At 42.8% G+C, this 20855-nt stretch overlaps 1 protein-coding gene across 1 annotated transcript in view; it reads left to right on the forward strand.

The window, feature by feature from the left end:
- Positions 1 to 19842, forward strand: part of LOC109315653 (hyaluronidase-4-like) — a 26480-nt gene extending 6638 nt beyond the window's left edge. The window contains exons 2-4 of the mRNA XM_019543455.1: positions 13310 to 14307; positions 16626 to 16715; positions 18811 to 19842. Coding sequence (XP_019399000.1) covers positions 13310 to 14307; positions 16626 to 16715; positions 18811 to 19224 — 1502 coding nt within the window. The 3' untranslated portion in view covers positions 19225 to 19842. The remainder of the gene's footprint in view (positions 1 to 13309; positions 14308 to 16625; positions 16716 to 18810) is intronic.
- The last annotated feature ends 1013 nt before the right edge of the window (positions 19843 to 20855 follow it).

Below are 20855 nucleotides of genomic sequence, written 5' to 3' on the forward strand. Positions count from 1 at the left end.
GATGGTGAAGGTGATCAGCTCGTGGTCGCTGTCACCCAGCTTCCCATCGATCACTAGGTCTCTGATTAGGTCATCCCCAGTAGCCAGTACCAGGTCGAGCAGCGCTTTGCCTCTTGTTGGCCCATAGACTTCTTGAGTCAGGTAGAGGTCATCCACGCATGAGAGGAAGCTTTGCAACCGCTAGGATTTTGCTGAGTGATCCTCCCATGAGATGTCCCGGTAATTGAAGTCACCCATGACAACCAAGGTCCTTGAGCAAGCAGCCTCAGTCAGTTCCCGGGTGAACTCCTGGTAAGCTCAGGACTTTGGGAGGTCTGCAGTAGACCCTCACCGTTGTGTCCCCTGTGCCATGTTCCCCATGGATTTTAACCCAGAGTGTCTCCAGTCATCCACCCTGGTCGCCAATATCAGCTTGCAGGGATGCATAGCTTTCCTTAACATAGAGAGCTACACCCACTGCAACACATGATAACACATGATGTGGTGTTTCTTGCTTCAGTAGCTATATTATTAAAATAGCAATAAGGAAACAGTAGAGATTATCTATTTAACTTTGACCTAGAAGAAGCAAAGCATTTGACACAGAAGCTATACTTTTGGGTTTTTTTAATCTCGTTGGAGTAAAACTACAGGCACTTAGATAACCTCATACCTTGGCATTTGTGGTTCACGTTCAGACTTAAATTATATGAATCATGTAACTGGGTTTATATAGGAGGCTAAGAGCACCTAGCATTCTAAACATATGCAGAAAGGAGTGGTATTTTAAATCATAATGTTATAGTGCTCTCTAATATTGATTTTGTTTTAATAAGCATGTTTAAAAGTAACTTTTTTGATTTTTTTTCTTCCTTGGGCAATGTGTAACCACAGTTGTGGGCTATTTCAGAAAGAGACCCATACATTTTTGAAGAATTTCTCTTTCTTTTCACAAAATGGGGGTTTTCCCTTTATTTGAGGTTGTGAAAAATCAGAATTACAGTACCTTATAGTGCTCTGTTGGGTGGAACACACAGTTTATACCTGGTTTGGAATATATGGGATTAAAACTTTGCCCTCTCTCCTAGCCCTGCTCCTCCCCTCTCCCCGAGATTTTTAGGACAATCTATTATCACCAGATTTAAAATAGTTTAAAATAGATTAGTACATTGATCAAGACTCAGTTCTTTTCTGTTCTTCTACACATATTTTTGGATCGCACATTTGTGCTATACAGCTCCCCCATGTTGTCTAACCATTTTTGCGATGCACTTATTTGCACAATGATTTGACAGGTCCTTGTCTTATTTCTAATGTTCATTTCCCACAATTTGGGTAACCTTCTTCTGTTCTGCAGATATGTCCTCTTCCTTGGATCTCTTGAGTGCGTTTAACACCTACCTTCCATCCCTGCAGCAGCAGAACTTTGATAGTGCTCTCATCCCCCCAGCTTGAATGTTTTTGACATTTCAGGCATTGTGCCTGATATTCGTATAAGAAGGTTGTCTGCAAAGTCTGTAAGTTTGCAAACACATGTCTAGGATAGTGAAAGGGATAATCCTGCCTTGAGCAGGGTGCTAGATTTCCTGAGGTCCTTTCCAGCCCTACTTTGCTATGATATATTCCCCACAATAATTAAATAAGGCTAACGAAAAGTTTTGCACAAATCTGAGATTTATTCCAGAAGTTTAAGGGTTTAAAAGAACAATGACTTTGCTTCCTATAAGCCACCAGCACTTTTGGAGTTTTTTCAGCTTAGAATAACTACCCTTCTTAAATGTACTTATACATTTTGTCTGTTGATGAATAACCATCACACAATACAGTTGGTTCCCATGTCCCTATAGTAGCTATTTTTCAAGAGTTCTGTGATTGCAGTTATGTCAAAGAACTCAATATGCTATTTTTGGTTTTTCCCCATGGGTAGCCAAGTAGATGAATGTGTCCAAGCAGTTTTTAAAATTTAAATAAAAGACATTCTATGCTAGCAACAATTCATTCAGTCAATCAGATGGCAGATCATAAGCAGAAATTCTTTTTTGGGACTTTTTCTGATATTGGCTTTTTTAGGTCAGAATATTTATAAGTCTAACTTTTTTGCCTCCAATCCTGCTTGTTTCATACTTACATTTCTTTACATACCAGTCAATAATTGATACATACATCCCAGATCCCCTCATACAGAACCACTTTCTGCCATAATTCCATGGTGAGTGGCAGCTTACCCTTTGAGAAATTCCCAATGAAAGCCATTGTGAGGCTTTGGCCACGGCATACACAGCTGGGCCTGCAGATAGGCCTCTGAAGGGCAACCAGGAAGTTAGCTAGGCAAGGGGGTAAGAGGTACTGGGTGTGACAGAAATGCCTCTTCTGGAGTCCATTTATTGGTGACCCCGCCCTCCTGTTATGGGCCAACTGCCTGCCTTGTCTCTTGCCATGCCTTGATCTTAGTTTATGGATGTTAATTAGCAGAAGGCTGCCCATTTATTTGCCCCGGTGCCAGGGGGCGCTATCTGTGGCTCCTTTTTCCTCCCCTACACCACAGCCCAAACCTCGCAGATGATACTGACGTGGTTTGATCTGGACCTGTTGTAATTTGGCCCTCCCCTTGTCTTCCCTGGGCTTTCCATGGGTCTGTCTCGCTCTGTCTCGCTTCATGCCTTCCTGGCGCTCCACTGCCCCCTCCTGTGAGGCTTCTTACTGCCCTCTTTCTCTGGGGCTTCTCGCTGCCCTCTCTCTCTGGAGCTTCTCGCTGGCCCCCTCGCTCTGGGGCTGGGGTCAGTGCACCCCAAAATGCTGTGGCCTCTCTGGCGCCAGGGTCCCCACTCTACCATGCGTCCTATATGAGGCCTCCTCCAACCCCTAATAGCTTCACCCAACTGACCAGTGAAAAAGCAAAACACAAAACCCAAGCCCCTGGGCTATAACAAAAAATCCAAGCCACCCAGCTAAAACATCATCCAAATCCCTACCAGGGAATACTCCACCCATGACAGCACCAGGGGCTGCTTCTGCGGCCAGGCCTTTCCCCTCTGCTTGCTCTGGCAGAGCTCCTTTCCTCCTTGGCCGCCAGCAGGGAACTGCCCTCCTGGCCTCAGGCCTGGGATTCATACGGGAGCCCAACCCTGCCCCTTCCAGTCAGCTGACCAGGTGCAGGTACAGCCAATTCCCTCCTTAACCAGCTGTCATGGCAACCGGCACCTGGGTTCCTGCCTCTGCTCTGAGAGTAGCAGGTACCTTAGTGTTCCAGGGAAGATCCAAGAGTAGGGTCAGGGAAAGCTGAAGTCAAGTCAGGAACCAGGTGGATCAAAGAGTGAGTACTGAGTTCCAGGGAAGATCCAAGATCAGGATCAGGAAAAGCCAGGAGCACCAGAGACAACAACGAACACAAGGCTTGTTAGAGCAGACTGAGCCTATTGTCAAGGTGTGCCTGAAGCCTGACTCTCCACCTAATTGGTGCCCTCAGCAGCCAATCCAGCTACAGAGGACTGGGGCAGTCACATTAGTCCAGGATGAAGATCAGGCATGGAACTTCAAGAGCTCGGCCTGATTGGCCAGAGGCTCTGACAGTCATCAGGCTCAGAAAGTTATTAAATAACCTAAGTGTGGATGGGAGGCTCTTGTTCTCATAGGCAGTTATTCTTTAAGGTCTGTGTATCTTTCAGTGTATAACTTTACTAGACAAGGAGAGATTGGATATGGGGGCTGGCTGGGATCCTATTTATTCTTCTCTCTTACTGGAGAATTCAAATAAAATAAACTGAACCTGAACGTGGAATTGTGGTCTTTTGTCATTTTGGAAGAGGAAGCCTCTGCTTTTCCCTCAAGGCATGGTCTTCCCTGACAACCATCTGTCCAACCATTCCAGTCAACCATCTGTCCAACCTGTTCTTGAAAATGTCCAAGGATGGAAATTCCACAACCTCTCTAGATAGCTTGTTTTAAAGCTTGATCACACTCATAGTTGGAAAGTTCCTCCTAACCTCCAATTTAAATTTCCTCTGCTGCAGTTTGAGGCCATTGCTCCTATTCTCGTCCACTATGGATCACAGAGTAAAACCCACCTCCATCCTCTCTATAATCTCCCTTCAGGTTTTGAAGACTGTTATGAAATTCTTCCTCAGACTAAATAACTCTAATTCTTTCAGCAACTTCCTGCACAAGTCTTGCTTCCCAGGGGTCCAAAAGTACACATAATACTCTAGGTGAATAGAGTGGAAGAATCACTTCCCTTGGTTTGCAAGTGATGCTTCCGTTAATACAAACCAGTATGCTGTTGGATTTTTTTATAACAGGAGACACAACTGGCTCATATTAACCTTCTGGTCCACTATAACCCTCAGGTCATCTCTGCAACCTAGATAGTTATTCCTCAGTCTGTACTTGTGCAGGCAATTAGTCTGGCCCAAGTGTAGGATTGTGCACTTGTCCTTGTTGAATCTCATTTGACTGACTGTGGACCATTTCTCCAGTCTATGCAGGTCATTCTGGATCCCAGCCCTACCCTCCAGAGCATCTTGAACTCCATTCAACTTGGTGTCATCTGCAATCTGCTAAGTGCATACTTGATCCCATCATCCAACTCATTAAGGAATGTATTAAACAATACCAGACTCAGGACAGACCTCTGGCTAACCCCACTTGATACCTCCTCCCAACTAGACATTGAACCATTGATGACTACTTGTTGACCACTGATGAGCCTACCAGTTACGTATCTGCCTTACAGGAATTTCATGTAGTCTGTATTTCCTTAGCTTATTAATAAGAATGTCATGGGTGACAGTGTCAAAAGCCTTGCTAAAGTCAAGGTATATCACATCCACTGCTCTCATCCCATCCACAGGGCCTGTCACCTTATCACAGAAGGAGATCAAGTTGGTTAGGCATGACTTTCTCTTGGTGAATCCATGCTGACTATTCATGATCTTGTTCTCCTCTAAGTTTTTCACAATAGATTCCTTGAGGACCCATTCCATATTCTTTCCAGGTATTGAGGTCAGACAGACTGGTCTGTAATTCCCTGGATCCTCCTTCTTTTTCTTAAAGATGGGCAAAATATTTGCCCTTTTCTACTCATCTGAGACCTCACCCGACCGCCATGAATTTTCAAAGAGGATAGCAACTGTTTCTGAAATTATCCCAGCCAATTCTTTCAGTATCCAATCTGTCCCCGATGACTTAAAAGCATCTAATTTCTCTCAGTCTTCCCTAACCTGCTCTGCCATTACCCCACACTGTTTGACTCATTCCCTAACTTTGCTGCCAACTGCTCTAATCATTTCGTAGCTACGCCTATGTGTAAAGACTGAAGTTAAAAAGTATTACATATTACATCCTTCCTTGCATCATCTATAATTAGCTTGCCTTCTGCATTCTATAAGACTTTTATCAGTTTTCTTGACATACTTGTAGAATCTTTTTTTTTAGTGCTTTTTATGTTCCTAGCGAGCTGCACCTCAATCATGCCTTGGTGTTTCTCATTTGCTCCTAGTAATATGACCACTTTTTGTAGAATTCCTTTGTGAGTTTCAACTGCTGCCTATTCAGGTTTGTCTCCTGTTTCATTTCCTGTTCTTCCAGTGCATCATTATAGCTTGCTTCTGTGCCCTTAATACAGCTTCCTTAAAGTATGGCCAGCTCTTCTGAACTCCTTTCCCCCAAGACCTGTCTCCCAGGGGATCCTACCCACTAGGTCCCTGAGTCAGCTCAAATTTGTTTTTCTGAATTCCAGGATATTTATTCTGCTGCTCTCCTTCCTTCCTCCCTTTAGGATCTTGAATTCGGTCATTTCATAGTCACTGGACGCATCTACACAAGACACTTTACTGCACATGCTTATTGTGCAGTAAACCTCACTAATAATGAGTATTATTAAATTGCAGGTAGCAAATTTACTTGACATTAGTAATGGTGCTCTTGTAGATGCCTGACTGGGAGCAAATATGTTCCTGGTCAACTGGCCACCAGGGGGTGGAAGATTGGTTTCTGCCCCCAGGAGCTGCCTGCTGCTGGGGTGGGCTCTGCCACCGGACCCTGGTGGGGACTATGTCCCCAGCCTCGGCAGCATGGAGCTCCAAGCCCCCTGTTCTGAGATCACAATTGGGAACTGGAGTCTGGGAGACCAACTCCATGGTCATGGGGCTCATGCTGGGGGTCTTATCTCACTGGGCCAGCTCCATGGTTGTGGGGGCTGATGCTGGGAGATCCTTATTCCCAGCCTGTTTCCCACCCACCTCTGTGCTCACACAGCTGAGTGGTGAACAAGCTCCCCAGCTGCTGCCCTGCAATTGCAGAGCAGGGGCAGGGAAGAGCTGTCCTCATCATTGCTACCTCTCAGCAGCAGCAGTGTCATGGTTCATGCTGGCTGCTGTTATGTGTGGCAACAAGCTACATCGCCATAGTGTCTCATCTAGATGTGCCCATTGTCACCCAGGTTACCTTCCACCTTCACATTCTCAACCAATTCCTCCCTGTTTATAAGTAGCAAGTTGAGCAGAATTTCCCTTCTAGTTAGCCTCTCTACCATCTGTATCAAAAAGTTATCCCTAACACACTCCCATAATTTGCCGTGGTGCTCATGCACTGCTCTGTTTCCCTCCCAGTGGAAGTCCTGATAATTACATTCCTTCAAGAGAATAATGTCCTGTGATTTGGAAGATTCCACCTGTTGTTTAAAGACGGCCTTGCCCACCTCTTCCTCCTGGTTTGGTGGCCTGTAGCAGATGTCCAGCATGACACCCCCCTGCCGCTTTTCCCTCTGGCCTTTTCCCAGAGGCTTTCAAGAGGCCATCCTCAATGAGATCATCCCAGCCAGGGCTTTGTCTAGTTGGGTCTTAAAAACCTCTAAGGACAGAGATTCCTCAGCCTCTCTGGGTAACCTGTTCCAGTGCTTCACCACCCTTCTAATGAGAAATTTCTTCCTAATATCTAACCTCAACTTTTCTTGCTGCAACTTGAGACCATTGCTCCTTGTTCTGTCATCTGCCACCACTGAGAACAGTTTAGTTCAGGGGTGGGCAAAATGATGGATCTAGCTAGTGGCTGGACTCCATTTCCCAGCAGCCCCTGCCCACTTTGCTGTAGGTTCCATGGAGACCCCAGGAACAGCAGGGCCTTGACAGCCTGGGGCCCAGGTTTTCCATGGAGATCTGCCCCAGTAGCACTGCCTGGGTCATGCAGGCACCAGCTTGCAGATCTGCCCCAGTTTTGGACCATGCTGTTACCACCATGAGATCCCAGCTCCAGAACAGATCCCCACCTGCTGGGACTGGTCTTCATGGAAACCCTGGTCCCACCCTGTCACAGACCTGCTGCTTCTGGGGTCTCCAGGGAGATGTGGGCAGGGGCTGCTGGGAAATGGTTTCTGCCGCAGGCTCTATCCAGACCCTGGGCCAGACTTTGCCCATCCCTGGTCTAGCTCCATCCTTCTTGGAACTACCCTTCAAGTAGTTGAAGGCTGTTATTAGATTCCCCACCCCTCCTCCCCCTGCCCCAGCCTTCTCTTCTTCAGATAAAAAATTCCAACTCTCTCAGTCACCGCTCATAGCCCTCTAATCATTGTCATTGTCCTCCACTGGCCTGTTAGCTGGCTCCTGTGTTTCACTGCTAGCTTATGATACAAGTACTCTTGTACAAGGATGAATTTCACTCATCTTGAAAGCTCCTGCACAAAGGATTATGCACCACTTATGCCCAAGTGAACTGCAAAATAGGATGTAAGTTGTGTTTAGGTCCTATCTTTCTCATTAGGGATGAATTTTACTCCTAGTGAGATTTCAGATCACTCTAAGGGATGAGATTAGTATAGGTTTTTCCAGTTTTCTGGCATCAAGCTTCATCTATTATGACATATGGGTAAAGTTCAGCTATTTTAAAACTAACTAAATAGAGAAGGCAATAAGAATGACCTTAGTTGAGAATCTGCCTGTTCAAGAACTCAGGAATTGCAAGGAACAGATCTAGATCAGAGCATGACTAATATAAATGCTGTCAACCTCATGTTATTATCATGGCAGCAATGAGGGGTCTCCTGGCTCATAAAGACCAGATGAAAACACCTGACATAATAAACTTAACTGAAAGCTATTAAACTACTGGTTTGAATCATATAATTTTCCTGATCACTTTGGATAGAAAACAATCTCAATTAGCCATTTTTCATGATGAGCAGTCATTTCAGTCCTTAAATGATTTCTGTGTTCTTTAAGAGAAAAATCTCTACTGATTTAAGTGTGCTACAAAACCCCTTATTTTAGGAGAGCAGCACTGATTTTCACCAGGTGTGGATTTGCTTTTATCAATTCAGTCTCAGATATTACTTGTTTCTCTCATTCTGTTTTCTTAGCCTGGCACCAGGCAGTTCCTTCCCATCAGTCACCAGGTGCTCAGAGGCTGGCTAGCAGCACTTCCTGATTCCTTGAAAATTCTCTCTTTGTTCATATGAAAGCATCATGGCAGATGAGTTTGAGGAGACCTGAAAGCAAGGATGCACAGCAGATGTGCCACTGGGCTAGCTTGTTAGTTTTGCTCAAAAACATTGTTGGAATAAAAATCTATTCAGCAGGGTTACAGAGCTGTACATGACTTCAGTTTGAAAATAATTGCAATAATCCCTCAGGCCAACATAGCAGAATCATTATATTTCCTTCAGCAATATTATGTAGTGCTAGTGCTAGAGGCAGCAGGTTGGCAAAACCTGCAAGGGTCATTTTTTATTCTGTTGGAGCAGGAAAAAAAGAATATCATCCAATTCGGCAGAGGCTCTGTGCAGGCTATAGTCATTCCAGTGTGTGTGGGAGTTCATTCTAAAGCAGTCAAAGTTTGGGGGCTTGATTCTGTGTTCATTCTTATACTTGTGGTGGTTTTGTAGCGTTATGGTTGCAATGGTCCAGGGAAAAATAAAGCACAATTTGTTGGAAACATCTTATACTTGTACAAATGGGAAGTAACTCTCTGGAGTCCCAGTCAGAGGAGAAATAGCTCCTTGTTATAAAGCAGGACTAAACTGCTGGACTTGCATTTAATGTTTTCTAGGTGAATATATTAAGAACAGGAGAGCTGCTGTTGTGAATTTGATTTAGGATTCAACGTGTCAGTGTAAACAAACAAAAAGGAAAAGCTACTGTTTAGGGCACACAATTTCCCCCTTTTTAAAATGCTACCAATAATAGTAGGAGCAAATCTAACAGAAATCCACTAGTGTTTGCTTTTGCCTTCTGCCAGATCCAGAGAAGTAGGAAAAGGAGGACACCCAAAGTAGGTGTAGCAGAAAGTAAAGCAGGTGTATCTTAGAGGCTAATCGATGCAGATGCTACATCAGATGCTATAGATAGGACTAACATTGCTAACAAGTTCTCAGATCCCAGGATATACCCATTAGAGCTATGCAATGCTTTGGTCCCTGATTTGATTTGGCGGAGATTCAGCCGATTTGGTGGCTGAATCTCTGAATCCAAATCGAATCAGAGCACCCTTTAATCTCTCCTAACTGAATCAGAACCCTCTGAATTGATTCAGAGAGATTTGGAAAGATCTGGCAGTTCGGACATACACAGCTTTGGTGATTCAGACATGCACAGACCAAACTCCCTCTGCTTCCATTTCCCCCTCTCGTTCTGAAAACAGTGGCAGGCCAGCAGGCAGGCAGACAGAAGTTACAGAAGACGCTCTGTTTTGAAATGTCTTCACCTGGCCCGTCATGGAATGAAGGTTCAGATTTTCACCCAACTGGCCATTTTTGAAGCTATCTGCAACTGTGCACTTGTGTTTGGTCACGGCTATAAACTGCTTTCTATGGTCAGATCAGGCAAAAATTGTCACTTCTGTTTGCATCCCTTGTGTAGCTATTTAAACTGGAATAAAGTACTACCAAATCTGGAAAATGGGCTCAGATTTGGAGCTATGTTAAGCCCTATTATGGTTCTGTGGCATAAGGAAGCAAAATGTAGCTGGAGTTCTCCACCAGGAATTACCCATCATAAAGGTGGCCTTGGGCTTCATCCTCTTGGAATAGGATCATGCTGGTATCATGGTTTCGGAGCACAGGAGTAGGGGGAATCTGCTTCGGGCTTTGAGTAAGTTTAGGGACTATATACTCCATCCAGAAGCCATGGTACAGACCACTGTACTGAAGCCGAGAGCATTTTCCCCATGCATGAGCTCCACCCCAAAATGAGTACTGGCTTTAGTGTGGTACTTGGCACGGAAAAGCCTCTTCCACAACCATACTTGTTGTTCCAGACCTAGCATAATAGGTTTCATTTGTTCTAGGCCTGATATCCAGTATGTATCTCACATCACGTCTGTGGCAACTGAAACTTGAATTAAAGACTTCATTATGTTTATCCTTATAGGAAATTGAGCTATCTTTTCCATCAAATTCGCACTTAAAATTTTCATCACTTAGCTGGGGTATCTGCACTGGAATTTAGATATTTTAAAACATTGTGTTGTACTTACATTGCCCCAGGTCCCTCAGCAGCTTGATGGTAGACAGCAAGACACTTCAGAAAAAATGAGACTCAGCTGTATGAACCAACATTGCTCTATTGACTTTGGGTGTAGCCAGTTCACAAGGGTGTAAAAAAAATATTGTCTAGTATTTTTTATTATTATTATTATTATTATTATTATTCATTGAGGGGAAACTCCTTACTAATGTAAGGTGAAGGCTCCCAAAGGCTCTTCCAGAAGAACTGTCAAAAGATTTGTGATTCTAATGTGCCCCCATTCATGCACAGGAAAACAAAAGAATTCCTGTAACTGTGCATCCTCCCTCCCTCAGTTTGCCCAAATCACCCCAGTCTCACTGGGGTCATTCATGCCACTGGGCTGTGTACCATGCAAAGGCTATTCAGCCCTTCAGAAACCTCCCCCAAAATATTGCCTTAAAACGTGCATGAAGCAAGGTTCAGACCAAGCAGCATGACTTAAACTAAACTAAGTCTGCATCAGCCTATTAGCCCATTAGTTTCTATTTTAAATTTGCGGATAAAAGATTACCTGATAACATGCAAGAGATATAATAATTATAATTATGGTACTTAATTTTTTTAAATATGCATTTTTATGATTAAAATTGTTGTGACTGGCTGAAGTATGGAGCCAGTCTGTTCTTAGGCCAATCAGAAAGCATCTTTTCAAGAACAGTGTTGTAAACCAGCATCACATTGTTTCAACTATAGATTAATTTGGGGGCGGGGGGGTTTATATAAACTTATCAATGCTCAGACTTTTTTCTTATCATTTATTTAAGATGAGGCTGATCCTGTGACAGCGGTGCCCTTTTCATTGCAAACTCTTAACAGTTTCTTTCAAGTCAGTTCTTAGGTTTAGCTCTTGCAATTTTACTGAGGAGTGAGTATAAGAGACTTTTACTCAGTCTTCTTTTCTGGGAACTGCTGCCCATTGTGCCTGCTGCCTACAACTTGGACACAGGGGTGGGCTGCTTCTGTAGTCATTTTGTTCACAGAATTGCTGTAGGTGGTAGAAGATTCAGGGTCTAATCAAATGCATTTATTCTAGTTTCTGACAGTACTTAACTGTTATAATGGGCAGAAATACCCCTGGAGAAGAAGAGGTAATGATTCTTGTGTACTCAATAATCCTGCACAAGCTAGAACCAAACTGGACCTGAACAGTGTCGGTAAGAAAGTTTTGGTACTGTAGACTTTTGGCATAGGTTTTTCAAGGGATTCAGCAAATGAGCTGCTTCACATTTCAGCCTTGCCTGGGGGCTAGAGGTGCATTTATCAGCATGATGGCAAGATAAATATATTGAAATAAATTGTTAAATGGGGAATCTCAATGTTTTGCATTTGTTCAGTAACATAAAAATCTTAGCTGATTCTCCTTTAAATACTCTTCCATCTAAGTTGCTTAATGAAAAGTTTCACCCTGTCAGATGACTTTTATAGCTGATCAACTTTTATGCTGCTACAGTATGCTGCTACCATTATTTCCCCAGTGTTTGATAATGTATTCACTTTCCCTGGGTATGTACATTTTTATATTTTCAGTTTGACTGCATTCCTCTACTATACAGAAACCCAAGATATTTTGATGAAGAAAAACAATACATATGGAGCACATCAGACCTCATTTTTAATTATATGCACTCCCCCTGACTTGGACTGTGAACGCTGATTTGTAAGAAGGGGTAGTTGTGACTTTCTACTTTCAGATTCAATGGCAAAACTCAGGCATATAGCATAACGCCCTCCCTGAGCACACACACCGAATTAACCCCTTCTCCCCACAACTCTCACATTTAAAATCCTATTTATAGGTGTGGTGGGTAAGATTAGCCATTCCTCTAAGTCAAGATGCATACAGGCTCTCTCACTTCCTCTCACTTGTATTGTAATAGGAAATGTGTGTTTTGTACATGGTGACACCTAGTGGCTTACATGTCAAATGTTGTCCCTTATAGTTTTCATGGAGGAAATTTTTAAAGGAAAAAGTAGAAATTAGGTGCTTTTCAATGCAAATTAGATGCATAATGGCTGTGTCTACATGTTCATTAATGCACGGTAATTATGGCGCATTAAGTTAGTACAGGTACTAAGTTACTTGTACTAACTTCATGCATCATAATAACAGGTACTAACTTAATGCACCATAATCAGCGCTCCCACACAGTAGTTCCAGCATACACTTTTTTTTGTGTAATGCTAATGTGCAATAGATTAATTCTACTGTGCATTAGCACATTAGCATAGTTTTTGCCTGCTGCACTACTGCATAGTAGAATTAACCTACTGCACATTTAACATCTCATGTAGATACGCCCAATGGCTGGTAGTGCTTTTAAAATCCATGCCACAGTGTCTTTCTATATTATAGCAGCAGAGTGCAAAGGAAACAAGTCACACCTCCCCACCCCTGCTCTGTGTGCATCAATCTCAAATATGAAAGGATGCCTTTGGGATACCCCTGGCTCTGCACGCAAAACCTGGGTTTTCTGGTGTATCTTGGACTTTCTTGCTATCTCATTAGGGTTGATGTGCATGGAGCAAGAGTGAGTCTGAAGGGGTCTTGTGAGGAAATAACGGCAACACTCCTACTGATTTCAGTGAGACTAGGATGTGGCTCAATGACCCAGAGTTAGAGCTGCTGGTCTATGCAATAATTTCATTGACTCCCATGATGCTACACTGATTTACATCAGTTGAGAATTTGGTCTATTGTTTTTAACATATATGTTAAAAGTACTGCTTAAATTTTGGCTTTCATATAGTGCAATTGTAGTAGATGTCTTAGATCCAACAAACAATGGTAAGACCTTATGAAGAACAAATAATAATGTCTCTTCTCTTATGTTTTATAGATCTAAATCAGCCAGGAGATATATTTATTGTAGCCTCTTATATCATGAGACTGTTATTGGAAAATCTGTTACTATTACACATTGTTCGACTGGCTCAGCTCACAGCATGGCTACCGATTACACTTCTGTGGACTTCCTCTTCTGCAGTGAAACAAGCACGACTACCAATCTTCCAGAGAAAGCCTTTTATAGCTGCCTGGAATGCTCCCACCGATCTGTGCTCTCTAAGATACAACGTGATGCTGAATTTGAGAATGTTCCATGTGATTGGAAGCCCATTAGCCAGGGCAAGAGGGCAGAATGTGACCATATTTTATTTCAACAGATTGGGCTATTACCCCTGGTACACATCACAGGAAATCCCTGTTAATGGTGGCCTACCCCAAAACTTCAGCTTGCAAACTCATCTGGAAAAAGCTGGCCAAGATATTAACTATTACATTCCGGCTGAGAACTTCAGTGGATTAGCTGTTATAGACTGGGAATACTGGAGACCTCAGTGGGCTCGCAACTGGAATACAAAAGATGTTTACAGACGAAAGTCAAGAAAACTCATTTCTGAAATGCAAGGAAATATTTCAGCAAATGACATTGAACATTTGGCCAAACTTTCCTTTGAAGAAAGTGCAAAGGCTTTCATGAAGGCAACAATTGAGTTAGGAATTAAAAGCAGACCCCTAGGCCTCTGGGGATATTATTTATATCCTGATTGTCACAATTATAATTTCTACGACCAGAACTACACTGGCTCTTGCCCAGAGAGTGAAGTTTTGAGGAACAATGAACTTTCCTGGCTTTGGGATAGCAGTGAAGCTCTGTATCCTTCCATTGGCATTAAGAAATCTTTTGGAAACAGTGAAAACATATTACGCTTCTCACAATTTAGGGTCAATGAATCCATGAGGATCTCCTCTATGACATCCCATAATTATGCTCTGCCTGTATTTGTCTATACCAGACTAGGTTATCGAGATGAACCTTTGGTATTTCTTTCCGAGGTAGGCCATTGTTAGGAATGATAGAGAGGCCTTTACTTGATCATTAGGGCTGTGCGAGGCTTCGGACTGTGCTTTGCATCCAGAGAAGCTTCGGATGCCTCGGCATCTGAAGCAGCATGTCTGGATTGAAGCGCTGGCTTCTTCAGGCTTTCTGAAGTAGTTCGGAGATTCCAAACCACCTCGGAAAAGCTTCAGAGCCACTTCAGAGATCCGGCCATAGCGTATAATGGGGAATCAATGAAATATCTATAACTTTATAGTTTTTTGTCTGATTTGAATGAAACTTCCGCAGCTTAAGGTGCAGTTTCACCCAAACCCTTGCACGTATCACCTTGAAACTTGGCAGGCTTTGTGCCCTCAAGAGCCAGTGGCTACCACCCCTTCAAGTTTCATCCAAATTGGACAAAAAACAACAAAGTTATAGATATTTAATTGATTACCCATTATACCTTATGGCCAGATCTCTGAGGCAGCTTTGAAGCTTTGGAACCACTTCAGATGGATCAAAGCGGGAAACCAATCTGGAGCTCTGGACTGGATCCCTGGCATTCAAAGCGGCCAGATTCAAAGCCAGACTGAATAGCTGCCTACTCACACAGGCCTATTGATCATTACAGAAGGTGTGATGGGATATTATTAAAAGCTTGAATAAGGTTTAAATGCTGAAATATTTTACAGAGTCAAAGTTCAGAAGCAGGAATTTGGTTGGAAATACATACATTTTTCTTTCCACCTTCTTGGGAGGTGAATGTCTCATAAGTAACTCATGAGTGCGCTCTACAGAGCACCGATCTTGTGGATACTCCTGATTACCGCTTTGGGGTTTCATGACAGTTAAATCAAAGATACTTTGTAAAGGTATTTCTAAGCCATCTAGCAAATAGCAGTGGCACACAGTTCCCAGAGCACATGGCAAGTTCCCCTGGGTAGGTAAGGGAGGTTGGGCTGGCCCCAGCAGCCTTACCTGGGATCCTGGGAGCTTCCTGGGCCTCCAGTAATCGTGATCTGGTGCATGGAGCCTGGCCAGCAGCTGGAGTGTGGCTCCAGTTTTGGGTTTCGCATGCTGCTGCCATGTGTGCCACCCCACTTTTTTTAGGCACAGATTTTTTTTGACACTGGGATCTCCCATTGTCAACCCCCACCCCCACAACACACTGTTAATCTGCAGCACAGTGAATGCCTGTATGTGTGGCACATGTAGTTTGTGGTGCCACAGATGGGTCTGCAGAGCCACATAACCACACATCCTTTGTGTCTTTCAGGAGTTTAGGCCCCTTCTGCACCTCTTTCCTCATTATCTTGTTGTGTTCTGCTTTTAAACAGAAACTTCTAACATCCTGTCCTTCCCTTATAGTTATTTCATTTCCAGCCCACAGCATACTGTGTCTTTTTCTGGCCCTTTGTTTCTTAAAGCATCTAACTTCCACTAGTAAATCAAAGGTTTTGAGTCTGAAGTATCCATTGTCTGGTAGGAATGTGCTTATTCAGTTGCTGATGGTTCATTAAGTGATGGATGATCAGGTACCAGACCCTCAATCCTTAATTCAGGTGCTATATAATGGAAAGATACAATAAGATGTGTTAGTAATATTATAAACAGGCAGAGATCAAGAAGCCAAACTGCAGTTCCTAAATTTAGGATTCATAAACATTTTATTTTTCATTTCCGTTATACAAGTAGCAGTGCTTTCTCTTCTAGCATGTTTCCATTCGTAATATTTAGCCAATTTTATGTAAGGGCCTCTACAATTTTCTAGTGGAAAGAGCTGAACAATTCATGGTATTAGAGTCACATATTTCAAATTAGACAAGATCAAGGCTAGAACAGAGTTGATTAGAATGTAGAGATGCCCATCTCTGCTTTTTGGCAAAAATTCACTAGTTGAGCTCTGCAGGAAGTTCTCCTGTGATGATTTTTTATTAAATAAACTACACTACATCTAGGAAACAGTTAAGTATCACAAATAAAAAATTAACAACGGAAATTAAAATGATGTGTTTTATTTTTTATAAAACCATTTTTAATGGTTTGTTTACTGCTTGAAAAAAAAAAATCAGTAACACCAGCCAGCAATTGCACATTTGCAAGAACAGCTTATATTTTACATAACATTTATTAATATCATTGTTTCCAGCTTATTAAATCTTGGGACAAATACTGATAATTTTTCAGAACAAATCTTCCTTAAATTTTAAGTCACCCAGAAAAAGGAGGGAAGTGTGGCAGTCTTGTATAAGCAACACTTTGCTTTAGAAAAAACAAACTATGAAAGCAGTGAATTAGCCTAAGAGCAATCTCTTTATTGTTTTTACTGTAGCAAGATCTTATTAACACTATTGGAGAAAGTGCTGCCTTGGGAACTGCTGGCATTGTTATCTGGGGAGACATGAATTTAACTTCATCAGTGGTAAGTCTGTGCCTTTATAGTAATTTAAATGCACTAATGGTGCATACAATCTTCATTCACTGATCTTAAAACTATTTCCCAAATGACTAAATTCTCTTGAGTTTTCAATTCCAGCTAATCTAACAGCTCATTTAGTGTCCAAAAATTGTCTCCTCAACGAAAAGTGTAAATTTTCATGACTGGATGGGTTATTATGGTAATTAGTTTGCCATTGGCCAGTATCAAGCATTTTGGGTGAGAGCCCCCATACTCTTGGCAAGCTTTTACAGATCACTTTTCCAATTTGATTGATCTGCAGGAAGTCAGTTGAAACCTAATTCACAAAATGGTCACATGCTTCAAGTATTTGTATAGTACCAATTAACTGGAACATTCAGGAGAAGCTGGTGTGTAAATTGTACATGTATTCATTTATAGTGTACAGTCTACATTGCTTTAATAGAGAACATTTTGCATGTTATGATGTCAGGCTTGATCATGGGTAGATAAATGGTGCTGATGGTTGGGCCCCCAACACTTACCTTGAATATACAGAAGCCTGGGCTTCAGCCTTTATCGTAAGGAGGAGCTTTTCTTGACTTTGCCCTAAACATTGTATGAAGCATAACTTTTTGGCTACTTTTGCTCTGATGGCAATAATGGGAAAGCTGATTGGCATGGGAATGAAAACCTGTCAGGTGCAAGTAGATAAAATGAATTATCAGTAATGAGATTAATTGGTGTCTCATTGTTTGAACACACATCTCTTGCTCCAATCAGATTCCAAGACCTTAATGGGACAGTCTCAGGTTGTAATTCTTAAATAAGACAACTGTGGCAGCGCACCCTTGGGCGCCTGCCACTTTAAGGGCTGAGGCAGGCAGCCAGCAGGTGCCTGGTTAATGTGGCCATTTCACAACCCAGTTTATTTAGGGGGAGGCAGCAATTTGCTGCCAGTGGCCGCAAGAGAAACATCAAATGGCTGAGCTACAGCTCAAGAACATCCTGGAGGTAAGGGCAGGAGCTATGGGGATGGAGAAGGCTCCTGGTTCTGGGCATGACCTAAAACTGCATCCGGCAAGGGTAGGGAGGCCTGGTGGGACTGCCTGTGGTGGGGCAGCCTCAACTAAATGCCAGGACTGCTAACCTCCCTGGTGAAAGGTGGGTAGGGGTGCCTTAACCCCAGTCCCCACCATCTGGTGGGTAATCATGAGAACTGTGGGAGTAGTGGAGCCAGGTATGCTCATTTGTAGGTACCTGAGCCCAGCAGGGATGTGAGATCCCAGAGGCCCCAGAGCGGGTAGTTGGTGAACATAGTGTGAGGTTGAACGAGAGTAGGCCTGAAGGGCTGTGCGTGTGAAGGGCTGAGTAGGCCTGAACTGGGAGTAGGCCTGAAGGCCAGCACAAGGGCCAGCCCCATGAGTAGCTAGTTGTAAGTATGATGAGAAGACCCCAGGGTTGGGCATGGTATAGAGTTGGCCAGTGAGGAGTTTGGGGCAAGTGCAGTCCAGCGTTGGTGTAAGGCTATGCCACGTAGAGTAAGGGAACTCATGGGAGTTGAAGTTGCTGTGTGGTGGTACCAGGGAGAGAGTAGATAAGCCCAAAAGCCCATGAGAGGCTGCTCAAGAGGAGTTAGGGCAGTGGAGTGTGGCCTGGTATGGCGGTATGCAAAAGGTCTCTATGAGATGGGGGGTGGAGGGACTGGGAGAGTGAATGGACCCCAATTATGGACTGAATTTGCCCCAGCCTCAGGCCAGGGGAAGTAATTATAGACTGGATGCCATCTGTGAGGCATGGGCTGCAGCGTAGGGAAGATTTGGAGCCACAGATAGTGCCCCCTTGACATCGGGGCAAGGAATGGGCAGCCTCCCACTTGCCATAGCAGGTGAGATGGGCCAGACTTCCCTAGGCAGGTAGGCTGGCCGCTTTGGGATCTGGCTATGAAGTTGCCCCCGTCACAACAACCTAGTTGTAATTTAAGTTATTAAAATCATTTTAACTAATTCAGTTTTTAGCTTTAATATTGTTTTCTTGCTTACATTTTGCATATTTAATAGTTTTTAAAAAAGTAGACCAATTAATCTCATGTTACTTAACTTCTTTCTGCTGTTTGCAGGGCAACTGTACAAAGGTGAAACAATTCATTGCATCTGAATTGGGGGTCTACATTATCAATGTAACCACAGCAGCAGAGATGTGCAGCAGGCATCTTTGTCACAACAATGGGAGATGTGTACGAAAAAAGTGGACAGCCTTGGACTACCTGCATTTGAATTCTAAAAACTTTAGAATAGAAATTTCAGAGGACCAAGAATTTACAGTGAGGGGAGAAGCATCAAGCACAGATCTGGAAATAATGTCAAAGAAATTTGTTTGTCACTGCTACCAGGGTTACAAAGGAATTGATTGTAGGAAAGTTAAGACTTCTGATGAGCACTCTGGCAGTTCTGCAAATTTCCCCTTATCCAGAACATCAGTCATGATAAGCCTGTTTCCTTTGCCTTTATATTTTTTGGATATTCAGTTATGAGATCATTGAACTGAATACATTTTTCTTGACCCTACATTTTGAAAGAACTCACTAAGGTAGTAATGAAGAATTATGACATTATTCCATTACTTTTTACACTTCAGGTAATGTAGGAATTAAAATATCACTTGAATGCTGTAGAAAATCAGTCACAAAAGCAGGAAATTATTTCTGACTCAGAGACTTGCATGTATTCTACTCACTGACCAGAGGTTAAATTTTAAAATCTTGTTTTATAATCTTAACCTACATTGTGTGCACATGTCAAAATTTCTGTTTTGTTAACAAATTTAATTAATTAATCAGAAGAACTAGAAGAGTGAGATCATATTTCCAGATTTCATACCTCTCTGTTTCCAGGGGAGAAGTCACACAAGATCAGATCAATAAACACTCTGGCTGTATTGCACAGTCAGGTGATGCTACTTGAATTCTTCTTTCCCAAACATCATGTTTGAGACTATTTTGTACAAAGAAGCTGCAGCATGTCAAGAAATCTGGTCCCCTGTTCACATTTTTTTCATTCTTGTATTTTAAGGACTTGTCTACATGGGGAAGTTGTCTGGACAAAGTGATTACACAAGAATTATTCCACAAATATTCTTGGAAATGCATTACTTATTCTGGAGAAAAAAAGGATTTTTACTGGGGAATAGTGTGCCCACATGGGGAGTTATTCCACAATAGCTCTTATGAAATAACTTAAACTGCATAACTATTCCCATCAATTTTCAAATGCAGATAAACCCTAAGACACACAAGGTCTCTGTCTTGTAACAGTAGATTTAGTTCATGCTATGTCACTAATGGATAGAACTGATTGAAACATTTCCAAAAATACACAATTTATAGACATTTTTTTCACAGAAATTTCAATTTTCACAAGATTTCTCTGTCTTATCAAAGATTTTTTTTTATGTCAGAAGCAAGTGGTTTTTTGGTGATACCTTATATTGGACCAAATATCTCCTTGGGAGAGATGTTAGATTTCTTTATGCATTTTATTGGGAAAATTATACCATCTTTTCTATTTCTGCTGACAGATAGAAAAAAGACTCATAAACTAAGAGTCAACTAAGATATAGCAAAAGGTCATAATAAATTATAATGGTCAGCCATATCAAGCATATCATTTTTAACTTTTAGAGGTAAGATTACTTAGTTTTTAAGTGTGAAGTTTGGGGTGCTGATTTGATTCAGAGGAGATTCAGCCCAATTCGGTGGCCAAATCTCCAAATCCGAATTAAATCAAGGGACCAATAAAAAGGTCCAAATCAATTTGAAGCTCTCCAAATACTCAGAAAAGATTTGGAGAGCTTTGATGATTCAGGCAGTGCCCACTGGCTGCAGCAAGGAGCTGGAGCCAGACTCAGAGCTGGTAAGTAGGGGCAGGGGAGGGGGGGCTGCAGGAGGGGGAAGGGGACCAGGCCCCATCCCCTGCCTGCTCCCTCAGCCCCCACCAGTGTCCCCTGACCCCTGCCCACTCCCCCAGCCCTGCTATGGCCCCAGCTTCTAGTGCTTTTAAAAAAAAAGCCCCTACTCACCAGGTGCTGCCAGGCAAGGGGGCAATCCCCACTGCCCCCCACTGCCCCATACTGCAGGGGAGGGGGGGCTGCAGGAGGGGGAAGGGG

Source organism: Crocodylus porosus, unplaced genomic scaffold (assembly GCF_001723895.1).
Source record: "Crocodylus porosus isolate Cpor-Errol unplaced genomic scaffold, CroPor_comp1, whole genome shotgun sequence".
Taxonomy (NCBI): Eukaryota; Metazoa; Chordata; order Crocodylia; family Crocodylidae; genus Crocodylus; species Crocodylus porosus.